The 13,868-nt window shown below is 33.4% G+C and overlaps 1 protein-coding gene across 1 annotated transcript in view; it reads right to left on the bottom strand.

Annotated features, from left to right (window-relative positions):
- The window catches only part of LOC150100761 (putative oxidoreductase ZK1290.5), an 82,461-nt gene extending 69,266 nt beyond the window's left edge, over positions 1 to 13,195 (bottom strand). The window contains exons 1-2 of the mRNA XM_090402104.1: positions 12,749 to 13,195; positions 12,193 to 12,317 (exon numbers count right to left, since the gene is read on the bottom strand). Of these exons, the coding sequence (XP_090258230.1) occupies positions 12,193 to 12,317; positions 12,749 to 12,833 (210 nt within the window). The 5' untranslated portion in view covers positions 12,834 to 13,195. The remainder of the gene's footprint in view (positions 1 to 12,192; positions 12,318 to 12,748) is intronic.
- Between the last annotated feature and the right edge of the window lie 673 nt (positions 13,196 to 13,868).

Raw genomic sequence — 13,868 nt, forward strand, 5'->3', positions numbered from 1 at the left:
TAAAGATAATCTTGATGTATGGAGTAATTACTTTGAAAAGATTGCTAAATGAAACAAGCAGTGACAGCATGGTGGTAGAAAACACTCAACAGGAATGCCATCTGGAATATATATCTGTACACTTGAAGTAGAAAAAGCCATCACAAACCTGAAATGTGGAAAGGCGAATGGAATATATGATATTCAACCAAAAATGCTAAAATATGGAAGTCTACAGGGTTTACAGTGCTACACTGCATAATTCAGAAGACCTGGTCAGAGGGTCGAATTCCAGATGACTGGAGTAGAGCATTCATAGTACCCATCTCTCTCTCTCTCTCTCTTTCTATATATATATATATATATATGGGTAAAAAAGAATAAAGCTGAATGTGAGAATTAGAGGAATTTCTCTACTGAGTGTTCCTCGTAAGATTTATGCAGTATTCTTGAGAAACAGCTAAGAAAATTTGTGAAGGAGAGGCTTAGAGAAGAACAAGCTGGGTTCAGGCCAAACAGATGTTGTCAAGATCAGATTTTCACTTTAAGACAAATATCGGGTCATCCTAAAAGTAATGTTTTTAGCATTAAGTTTTGAAAGGATATAAAAGATAAATCACTTGCTAATTTAATCAAGTATATATTCTCCATTTGAATCAATAACGCTCTTGCAATGTTGTGAAAGTTTTATAACCATTTCTATAGAATTCGGGTCTGGAGGCAAAGAAGTCACACACGGGCAATTTCAATGCCTCTAATGTATCGCATTGTTCATCATTAATGAAATGTTGCAAACTTCAAAATAAGTGGTAATTGGAAGGCGAAAGATCAGGAGAATATGAAGAATGTGGAAGCTTTTCTCAGCCAAATTTCTCAATCTTGGTACAGGTGATTCACACTATGAGGATGTGCGTTATCATGGTGAAAAACAACACCCTTTTGATTGATCAGAAAACAACTGTTTTCTTTCAGTTTTTCATGTGATCGATGAATTTCAGGGTGAATTTCTTGTTTTGGCTGAGGTTTAACCTATTCTCCTGAATGAACCCACTGCCTTCGGCACTTAATATTCTTGTAAAGTATCCACTTTTCATCACCAGTGACTACACGACTCAAAAATGGAGACTAAGAATGAAGAGCAGTGCAGATGTTGATGTGCTCTCTTTGATTGCTGTTTGTCAGTTCATGAGGAACCCACTTGCTGAGCTTAGACACTATTCCACGTTCTTGCAAATGGTGATGGATGGTCAATAACGATTAATTAAGATCTTTTGCTAAATCTCCAACAGTTGCATTGGCATTTCTTACAATAGCAGCTTCTAGCTTATCACTATTGAAAGAGAGACAGGGGAGTCTTTCGAGCTAAAGTCCCCCTTTTCGAAATTTTTGGAACCATCGCTGGCACTTTTGCACATTCAAAACATTATAGCAATATACTTCTTGCACATTTTTTACAGTGTTAGCAGCACTATTGCCTGCTTTAAACTCATAAAGCATGATGTGCTCTTCAGTGATCTTCATAGTAATAAAGGGTTATTTAAACAATAACTTATGATGTTCTTCTTGAAAGGTGGAATTCCTTAGAATGAGGCCACCTCAGTTTAGCGGTACTTATGAAGCTTTAAAAATTCACATTTAGATAAGCTGAGACATGTCTGAACAACTACAGTATAAAAAATGACATTACTTTTGAGATGACCTGATAGTTGAGAAATCATGAGAATATAACAAGGATCTGTATTTAAGTTTCATAGATCTGGAAAAAGGCACATGACAAGTTGCCAAGAGGAATGCTGTTCAAAACACTCCAGTTATATGGTGTAAATGGGGCATTATATCAAGTAATATATGATCTCTATTTGAGTTTTAAATCAGCAGTTAGAGTTGAAGGGGATATAGGAAGATGGTCTGATGTTAAGTCAAGTGTGTGACAAGAGTGTTCATCATCTCTACTGTTATTCATCATCTAAATTGGAGATGTTAATCTCAACTCTCTACTTTATGCAGATATGTTATATACCAAAATAAATCCAGGATAAGTCTGCAGGATTCCATGACCAAATTGAATAACTGCTATAATAAATTTGGTATGAAAATCAGCATTTAAAAGACAAAGAAAACAGGCAGAAATATTAAAAAAATCAACTGCATCCTGAATGGGGGAACCTATAGAACAAGTAAAACATTTCAGCTATTTAGGGGCAACTTTTAGTGAAGATGGCAAATTAAATTCTGAAATAGATAGTAGAATTAGCAAGGTGGTATGGTAGGAAGTCAACTGAATTAATTTATATGGAATAAAAGAGATTAGTTAAAACACTAAACTAGCTATATAGAAGACAGTGTTCAAAATAATTTTAACTTATGGATCTGATGGGTAGGTTAGAAACAAAACTCTTGATCAAAGACTGGAGACCACAGATATGAGAGAGTCCTAAGAAAGATTAAGAGACTGAACAGATGGCACCAATGCCAGTATCATATTAAAAGCGAGAATATTAGGAAAGAACTTGACATTGTTAGCATTCAGGAATGTGTTAGTAGAGCTAATCTCAGGTGGAATGGCCATTTAAACAGAATGGGAGAGGAAAGATTAGTAAATAAGTGTTCTTTGCTAGGATGGCAGGAAAGAGGCCCAGAGAAAGACCAAAATGTAGGTGGATTAATACAGTAAAAAGTACTTTAAAAGACAAATATAAGATCTGATAATATTGTAATGTTGACAGATAACAATCTAATCTGGAGGAAGATTGTTGATAAGAAGTTAGTAATGATATGACTTTTCATGTAGTATTATCATAAGATCCTGTACATCCCCCTCCCCCAGAATTTATGTGTCAGGAATTTAATGATGAAATTAAATGAAACAAAAATTTGGTAGACATTACAGGCAGTTACATAGATGAGAATTTGTTGGGTCAAAGCTAGAGGCAGAGAAAGAGACTAGAAAACTAGACTGAGAAAGAGGCTAGAGGGTTACTGTAGACAAGTTAAAGAGAACACTGCTTACAGGAGTAAGGAAATTAGTTATTCTTTCACTTTACAAGGCATGGATAAGACTACAACCTGGATTACTATGCACATATATGATCACCTGACATTTGAGGAATATTTGCAAAGATTCAGCAACAAGTAACCATCATGATAACTGGCTGACAGAATTATTCCTATGAGGAGGACAGACTTAATGAATGTGTTCTTCAAAGTTTGAGGAATAGACAGAGGAGAGGTAATATGAATAAACACAAGTTGGTAAGAAGATCTTACAGCAAGTGAGATTTTGCAGCTTTCATATTGGAGGTACACTGCTCAAAACAACTAGGGGATATTTTAGTTTCTGTCAGATAATTATAAATTTCTGCAAATAATTATAACTATTGGGTACTTTATACATGAATAAATATTTCTTACTTATGGATAGGGTGTAATTGATGAGATATTGTTTAAATAATCGATATTTATTACAAATTTAACAAATTATATATTTTAGCGTGAAATAATTTTAACAAGAATAATAACAAGAATATCTCCTAACTGTTTTGAGCAGTATAGAAATCAGTCATTCATGGAAGCTGAATGAGAATGTTAGAAAGTGTGTGAGGTCTAGGTTCTTCTTGTGGTGTATGCGAGTATGTTGAAAGGGCTACCTTTAGATGTGAGTGCATCTTTGATAAGTGTGTTCAAGGAGAAATGTTATGTATTTAAGAATGAGTGCCTAAATGGCCCTCTACTGATGAGTCCCTTTGACTCCTTGAGATGGCCAGTTTAGTTTTGCTGAACCAAAACTAAACTCTAATTTCCATCTCAGCTAAACTTCATTTGGAAAGTCCTAGGATGTGTTTTCATATCGTTGATAGTATTCAAATCCACCCATAAGGAGAACACTTAACTTAATCCATGTCTCTTGACAGAAAGAAATCAAAATTTTGCAAAATTAACTGTGCATAGATTTTAACTACTTTTGAATTGCTTATTTCAACATGATAATAATAAGGATAGCAACCACAGTTATGATAATTATTCAAGACATTTGGTATTAAACATCATTTTTCATTATTAATAACTATATTTTCATCAACAAATTATCTTAGATTCTTCTGAGATAATTTGCAATGGAACTATTCTATAATTTCTCTAAATACTTAAAATCTGCTTTTTTCTTGGATTTTAGTCCTGCAACTCAAGAAAAGACTGTAGAACTCATGCTGATTCACACAATAATATATACCAGTTAAGATCCAATTGAGAACAAAAATAATTATTAACAGAAAATACACATGAAGATGGTATTTTATACATAATTAAATATTATTATTACGTGATGCCTCAAGGGAGTCCAAAGACTCATCGAGGGAGGGCACCCACTCTACAACTCTGTCTCCACCAACTACAACTTACTGCAACTACACCAATGCCATCTACTGTCCACCATTAGTATTTTCACAGACAAGCACAAACATCGATGCCTATTGTGGGATTCGAACCCATAGCCTTTTGGCTGGAGAGCAGATACGCTAACCACTCGGGCAATCAACAAACTAAAATTATTTTAGTTGTTGTTTGTTTGTTGATTAAGATAAAAGTGATGTTATACTTTCACAGCATCAAACAGTCTGTTTGTACATATCATAACAAAACATCCTGATTTTGAATCAAAAGTAAACTGATTATTTTACAATAATGGCACCAAATGAGCTAGCTCATTAGCAGAATACCATTTGCATTACATGACAGCAGTCAACAGACCAAAGGAATAACTTGTTATAATAGATGATATGCTACAATGCATTTTATATTCTATTCCAATGAATTTATTGTTGGTGGCCTTAGAGTAAATTTACCTGTTTTTACTACAGTGCAAACCAAATAACTAACTTGACTAAATGAATATAGAAAACATTGTTAGCAAACAGCAAATTAAATATGGGAAAAAGAGAATGGAATTAGCAAAGCTAATATGATAGACAACTAAATTTATATGGGATAAGAAAGAAATTAATCAAAATAGCAAAATAGTTCATACGCGACAATCTGTTCAGACCAATTTTAATTTAGATATTGAGAGTTGGGTTATAAATAAAACACTTGATCTAAGACTGGAAACCACAGTTATGAGAATTCTGAGAAAAATTGGGAGAGTGACAGATGGCATCAATGGCAGAATCATTAAAAATGAGAGATATCAGGAAGGTACTTGATATTGTTAGCATTTAGGAATGTGTAAAGAGAGTTAATCTAGGGTGGTATATGGTCACTTAATGAAGAAACATTAGCAAAACAAGTATTTGATGCAAGAATGACAGGAAAAAGACTCACAGGATGACCAAGATTTTCATGAATTTGATGCAGTTAGAAATGCCTTAGAAGAGCAAAATATAAAATTTGACAATACTAGTCCTGACAAATAAGACTAATTTGGAGGAAAATGGTTAATAGGAAGTTAGTAATAATGTAAACTTAAGAACATAATATTATCTTAGCATCCTGTACATCCCTAGCAGGCACATATCAGGAACTTAAAGACAATGCAAAAAGCAAAGCCAGTATGCTGGAGAGAATCGAATAAATTTATATCGAATATGAGAGAAAATGGCCAAAACACAAAACTAGCAATATACAAGAAAGTTCAAAACAATTTGAACTTATGAATATGAAAGTTATGCTAAAAATCAAAGACTAGAGACCAGATATGAAAGTTTCTGGAAAAAATTAGTGGAGTGAACAACTATTTCAATGGCAGAATCATATGAAGAATAAGCAAAGCTAATATAAGATGGTGTGGTCACAAACAGAATGGAAAAGGAAAGGTTAGCAAAACATGTTTGTTGCCAGGATAAAAAAAAACCTCGAAGAAGGGCAAGATCTAGGTGAGCTGATACATTTAGAAGTGCATTGTTTTTTCAATCCCTTTTTATAACCATTTGTCTATCTTTCTGTATTGAAGGCTTCCTGATGCAAGAATCCTCAAAAGATCTAACAGATTCCATCTTCTCTCTCTCTCTTTCTCATCATTCAGGTATTTGTCTTCGATTACATAGATGCCAATGGGTGATTGTCCAGCATTTTTCATACATGTAATATATCCTGCCTATTTCCATTGTAAAATCTCTTCTCCTATGTCCAACAGTACACTTATTTTCTTATATTTTCCTTCTCTGTCTTTTAGTCTGATGTTTAGCTCTCTACATTTTATGGTCAGTTTTCCTCATTTTGTCAAGCATTTGTTAGGTAATTGACCGTGTTTCTGTCATAATATGGTCAATATCCCTGTTATGACATATCCCTATGTCATAACAGGGATGACACACTAGTTGGAAAGTTTAGCTCTATTTTTATGTTTTACTTTATTACACAGGAACTTTTTCAGTTTGTTTGTCAAAAGCTGCCCAGCTTCCCTGAATTCTTTTTATTTCTTTATAACAGAAGTGTATTAAAAGACAAATAAGATCTGACAATAACTGTAGTCCTGATAAATCATATTAATCTGGAGGAAAATCATTGATAGTAATAATGTAAAGTTAATTGCATAAGTACTGTATACCCACAGATGCGAGACCCTTCAACACTTCTGCGCATTTCAGAAGGAGAATCCATTCCGATAATAAGGTAATCAATCCATCTTGTGGGATGATTGTTTATTATTACATGTCAGAAAATTAACTTTTCTTTTATAAACATTGAAGGTTTTAAAGTGATAACTATTTTGCTTGTATAACAGTTGGAAAATTTTACGTTTATGCATGTGATTTTACATGTTGGTAGCAAATTTATACATCGTCTTATTTCTTTCTCCCCTTCAACATGAATTGACTCTTCTTGGCACATTGCCAGCTGAGGGTCTCGGATCTGTGGTTGGACAGTACTAAGCCTCAGTAGCTCAGTTAGTTTCAATGATGTCCTTTAGCTAGAAGACTTAGGTTTAAATCCCATTTCTGATACGAATAATTTTTACCAGGATTTTTTAAGTGAAGATGAATTAGCCAGTCTCATATGTTGGTGGCAGGGTTTTTCCTCCTGGAATTTTTTTTTCCATCCTCCAAAACAGACAAACCAGTCAGGAGAACACACAATAATAGCAATAATACACTATGCTGAGAGGATTAACTGTCCTATCAGAGCATTAATTAGGTTTCGAATAATGCAATGATACTTGGCCATGACAGGCAACTGAGCCTAACATGCAAGGGGAAGATGAGATAGAATGTAAGCACTATCATGGTATTCTGTACACCCTTTGAGGATGCATGTTAACAGATTCCATATCACTTTCTGATCTTCCTTTATGGATTGGAGTAATATTTGGTCTTCTTGAAATCACTGGAACCTTCCCCATGTGTAACAAAATCCCCATTATTAACGGTTTAACCTTTCTTGATATAACATGATGGGAGACTATCTGCCTCTAGAGTTTAACGTTTCACACTTGCTTTTTGCTTTTTCTCCCTCCATTAAGTTCATTCTCAATTAACCAAAATTTAAGTTTAATACCTACATACAGAGTAGATTCATTTGCAAAAAAAATGATTTAAAACATTTGCCATCTTTTTTGATTTGTTAATAATATTCCATCTGCTCCTCTGAAGGATCAATCCAATTTACCTTTTTATAATAAAGATGCATAATTCCTTATTTCTTTCCTTAGCCCTACCTAGCCAACGTTTTCATAATCTGCTGCTTTTTCAAGTCTTGTACATTTAAGGATTTTACAAATGACTTTATTATAATTATAACTAACAATGTCAGAAGTCTATAATTATCCTGTTTTCTTCCTCCTCATTTAGAGAAACATTCAGTTCATTTTGGAATGTTTCCAGAAATATGTTTTAAATGGTATAGAGCTGTTTGCAGCTTCCCTGAACAATTCCCATTTATCATTAACATTTAATCCACTAAATGTCGTACTCCAACTTAGTTTCCTTAAGTGTTCTCTCAGATCCTCATACTTTTCTCTTGGAAAAATTAAAACTTGAAAGATTTAACTTCATAACGCATATTCCAACAAAGAGTACTGTGATCATTAACCCAAATGGAATGAGAAGGCTGTTTAGCGAGTACTAGATACAGTACATTCCCTCCTTGACCACCCATGTGGTACAAAAGCACTTGGATCTGTATTGAGAACAATATGCCTGCTTTGGCAATCTGCTCATATTCTATAATATGAATGACAGCAGAGTTCAATAAGAGAAAATGGATATACATGACACTTCTGGAATTTTCTGCATCATCATCATGATAAGATTTCACATGAAAGGTCATATGAACTTCAAGGAAGGGTAGGGGATATGCAAAATACACTGCGACATAGACAGTAGAGCAACTGACATATCAGAAAGAATGTATGGAAATGCCAAATAAGAGAAAGAGGGTGATCAATAGAGTACCAAAGGACACTGTACTTGGACCACCACTATTGTTTAATTTGTATGTTAATGATATGGAGTTTGTTTGAATAGTAAAATGCAATTAGTTGCTTATGGTGCAAAGTTAGGAAGGGCAATAATTTTTGCAGGCTAATCTTAAACTGATTCTGTGAGCAAATGACATCAGTTCAATAATGCATAGTGCAAGGTCATGCATTTTGAACTGAGCACATGAAGTCTATTAATTTTAATTTGCTATAAGTGATCAAAAAAACTAGAGAAGACCTGGAGGATGATGGTAGATGGAGTTAAAAGTTTAGGGCCAATATCACTAAGGCGGTTAAGCCATCACATGAGATGACTGCAGTGCTCAGATGAAGACAAAAAGATTCAAAATCAGATACCTATGAAACTGCACATATGAGGAAAGACAGAGAATGTGTTCTTCAGAGTTGAGGAATAGATAGAGGAAGGAAAACATGACAGAAGCATACAAGTTAGTAAAGGGATCATTCAGTATAAATATAAGTGATTCTGCAGTTTATAGCAAGTGGGGATAGAACCCAGGGTTATCCCTGGAAGCTAACTAAAGATGTGGGTAGGAAGCATGTGAGGTCCAGTTTCTTTATGTGGCAAGTGTGTGGAATGGATTACCATGAGAAGTTTATTAAGGTAAATGTGATAAAGGAAATATATAAGTGTTTCAATGCGAGTGACTAAAAGGAGTCCCTTCCTTGGACTCTTAAACTCCATGGAGAAACATTCATAATAATAGCTATAAGAAGGAATTTCAATTATAATTTTCTTCAGATTATAAAAGAACTATACGAACATAAGATTTCTGATTCAAAGATTCAATAGCCTGGTTGACCAAGTGGTTAGTTTATCTGCTCTCCAACTAAATGGGCAGCAAGTCCAAATCCTGTTGTGGGCAATGATGTTTATAATTGTGTTTAGTGAGAGATGAATTTCATTACTTACCTGATGTAAGACCACTGCACCACTTGTTGGAGCCTGAAGTGGCTTAAAAACAATTTCATGTTTAGTCTCTGGAGCAAGGTTTCCAGATTATGTAAACACAAAAAATACAATAATTAATAAAAATAGAAAAAATCCTCAGTCCACACACTACTAATGTACTACTATCGGTTTATAACCTTTTGGGGAGTGGGTATCATAAAAATGTAGCTCCTCATAATTAAAAGAAATAATTTAGTAAACAAAGCTTATTTAATATAGTTACCTAATTTGGCAGAGTTCTACATAAAATAAGTCTTACTTACTAAACTTTGCTATCAAGATTTATTTCCAAATGTTATGATGGATAGCAGTTAAACTTGAGATTTTTTATAAAGCAGTATTACTTGTGTCGTAAGTCACATATCTAATCATGGCACACAGTTGATCAATTAACAAGTCATACCTGTAGTCCGTTATGCAAATATGCTCTGTTGAACTAGCTTAAGCTAAAGTCTTTTTTTTAGTCAGCAGAATAATTAATTAGAGATCAGAATCTTTCCCTGGCTTAAAGGAGAGTGAAAGACAGTATTATGCCAATCTTTGTATTGAATGATTTAGCCACAAGTTTTCCTAAGAAACACTGCTCTAAAGCAATGCATGTGATGGCAACTTGTAGCAAAAGGTGTTTTAAAACTTCCACTGTGATTCATGTTTCTTTTTTTTTTTTTGTCCACTTATGCATTTTTTTCTGTTTGTAGTGATTTTTCCAGGTAGTTTATGTGAATTCCATTCAAGAAAAGGATGTAAACCTATAGATCAGTACCATGAACAGCTAAAGATTAGAAAAGATTAGATAACTCGGGAAGATCTGAAAACTCTGGTTCTGGGGACTAAACATGGAACTTTTCCAGCCACATTGGGCAATGAAATTTACATTTTAACTTCAAAATAATTTATTAAATAAATTAATGTACTATTTAAATATTTATATTTAAAATATTTAAAAATTTAAATCTTAAATGAAATTTTTAATTTAAAGTTAAAAAAAAAAGAGCATAATTCCAAAACTGAAATGTTCGATATACTCTAAGTTGAACAACTTGGATGGCCAGTGGTTAACATACTTGTTTTCCCACAATATCCCATTATGCAAAAATGCTCACTGTGGTCATTGATGTTTTGTGAATTTTTTTCATCTGTTTTTATCAATTTTATATATTTTTTGTATTTTTAATTTATTTTTCACATAGCCTGGAAACCCTGCTGTACAGACCAAACAAGGAACTTTTTCAAGCCACTTCAGGTCTCCAATAAGTGAGGAGATGGTCTCACACCAGGCGATGACATTCTTCTCCCACCTAAAGACAAATCACAAACATCCATGCCCACGGTGGAATTCGAACCCACATCCTGTTGAAGAGCGGGTATGCTAACCACTCAGCCAACCAGGCTGGCAAGCTATTTTCCTTGCAAAGCACAGGTGGCTTGAAAAAGTTAGTTTATCATAAAAAAATAAAATAAAATAAAAGTTATGTTTGTTCTGTACAGAGGGTTTCTGGATTATTCTAACCTTTACCTCACCTGCAACACTCATTAATATAATAGATATTTGTAATTAATATTTTTAAAATACCTGCTTGAATGTATTACTGAACACATGTATTAATTGATATCACCAAGCAATTAAAGCTATTCAAAACAGGTTATGAATAGCTGATGGTTTTTTAAGTTACTTTTATGAGACTCCCAACAACGAAACATTGTAAACCAAAAAAGTATCCACTTTGTCAATCTGACCAGAAAATTATTAACAGTATCTTAATATAAACACCTTTAAACTTAAGAATTAAGATTTAAAAAGGCACTTTTAGTAAAAAAAATATATATATATATATATATTATTATTATAATTCATCTTACTCGGTGGGAAATATTATTCAAAAGTTTTAATGACTGATACCGAGAGATAAAGAGATGACATGGTATATTTGAAAAGATACTATTAGTTTTGTTGAATTGATCAACATCTTCAGGTATCACAATCAAAGAAATATATAAAAAATTACAGACTTAAAATTGCATTAACAGAACAAGTACAAAAGATAGCTTGTTTACACGCTAAAACACGCTACTGTCTTTTGTACTTGTTTCTGTTAATGCAATTTTAAGTCTCTGTAATTTTTTATATATTTCTTTGATTGTGATACCTGAAGATGTTGATCAATTCAACGAAACTAGTAGTATCTTTTCAAATATACCATGTCATCTCTTTATCTCTCAGTATCAGTCATTAAAACTTTTGAATAATATATATATATATATATATATATATATATATACGCACACACATATACCTCCTTACTTATATTGACAGTTATATCCTTAACATATATTTTGTTTAACACTCCTGATTCTTTTCATTGACTCATTACTGATTTCCACAACCTGAACAAATAGTCTTCAGCATTTATAATTTTGTTGAGAATACTGTTCTTACATCTATTTTGTAGCAACTGAATCTTCAACATGGTGTAATCACATTTCACATTAGGTGGAGTGGTTCTGTAATCAACTGTTTTAAAACTACATATGCATAACTTTTTTTTTTTTTTAAATACTATCATATAGCTACAGTTTAAAACTAGGCACAATGATCAATCGCATCTATTAAATGACAAGGATCTTTAAAGGTCACTATTACTTTTTCTCTTAAGTATATAAAATAGCAATGTAGTGAGATGTATCATCTAATATTCAAGTTTAAGAATTCACTCAGTTATAACATCTTAAACACCTCAATTCTTCCATATTTTAATATAATGATAAATTGTTTCACGAGCTTAAAATATCAATAGAAAAGTTACTAAGACTTCGTATAATTTCAACTCACCTCAATTGCCAAATGCAATAGTTCTTCACAGCCATACCGCTTAGCGGTATCAATAAGTCTGTAACCACAATGTTTCAATGCATACACAATAGCTGAATGCGAGTATCCACCACTATGAGAAGTACCTGATGGTAAAACAACTAGTTAGTGAAACTACAATCAATTTGCTAATTCTCATAAGCTTAACTCCAAGTATTATCAGTTTCATTTAGAAATACTACTAGCGCTCATGGCAGGAGGGGGAAATACTAAAAATAAATACATAATACAGAAAATAAAGTTTTTCTAATTCTGTTAACTCAACCTCTGATGGCAATCGAAAGCGATGATAATATTATTAGTTAATATTTACAGAATACATCATACAAGACGGGAAGTTTTAATAACTCCAGTTTAAAACTAGGCACGGTGATCAATCGCGTCTATTAAATGATGATCTTTAAAGGTCATTATTACTTTTTTTTCTTAAGTATATAAAATAGCAATGTAGTGAACGTATAATCTAATATTCAAGTAGAAGAATTCACTCAATTATAACATCTAAAACATTGCTCACCAATGCCAAGAATCGGCATTCGAATGCCATTGTGCAACACGACTTCCTTGGGACCATAAAAATCATCAGCTGCAGTACCCGGCATATTTGCGTTCTCCTGTTTCCAGCAGAAGGTGGAAAAGGGAAGATATTTGCAGTATGAAAAAATGCTGGGGCAAATCCTATGTAATGGATTCCACCTTTCGAAATATTTTGAATAGTCTGCCAGCTCTGTTAAAAGACGTTCAAAATCAAAGTTATAATATACCGATCAAATGAAATAAAAGGGGAAGGCATACGCTTCATTAAGTTTACATTTTATATGAAACCATAGGTACCAAAAACGGTTATCTTAATCAGAAAAAAAAAGCTAATCCTCAAAGCCTTCTTTTATTTAAATTAACTGAAATAAAATTATAATCATCGCCACTATATTCCATTCGAAGCATCTCTCTCCTTCCAACAGACAAATTGTTTCTCGCACTAACACCCTCCATCTCTACCGGTAATTTGTATTTTCACGTGCAGCGCCACCTACTATAACACCAGATTTCGTTTCAGATTAATGTATTTTGCAATATAATAGAAATACTGTATTTCCAGACTTCGTTAGTTGCAAAATTAATAAATGTTTACTATATATATATATATAAATCAGCTAACGCTTTTTTATTCCCGTATATGGGGAGTAGGCGAGGCCATTTAGCCCTATCTAACTTTTGGAGACTGAGTGGACAGTTCAATCTCCACTGGTACCAATCAGAGATAGATGGCCCAAGGCTATCACTAATTAAGCGGTACACAGTGAAAAGAGACGGCTCAAATGTGCCGCCATCTCGTGGTCCCAAACCCTAACACAGCATATTTAATGTCTGAAATAATGTGGGTTCTACGGTCGATTTTCTTGAGTTTACGGGACGAAAAACCCGAGTTTCCGGGAGAAAAAACCAGCTTGTCCGTGCCAGAGATCGACTAACTCGGGAACCGGTCGAGAAAAGGCTTATATATATATATATATATCGTGGGGGAAAAATATATAAAATACTGAATTTAATATCCACCTGATTTATATGAATAATTGTTTTTGTTTAGTTTTCGTTTTTTTTTTGGTCAGTGAAGAAGAAATTGCACACAGAGTTGT

The sequence above is a fragment of the Typopeltis vanoorti genome, chromosome 12 (genome assembly GCF_054136105.1).
Source record: "Typopeltis vanoorti isolate ZY-2024b chromosome 12, IOZ_Tvanoo_1.0, whole genome shotgun sequence".
NCBI lineage: Eukaryota > Metazoa > Arthropoda > Arachnida > Uropygi > Thelyphonidae > Typopeltis > Typopeltis vanoorti.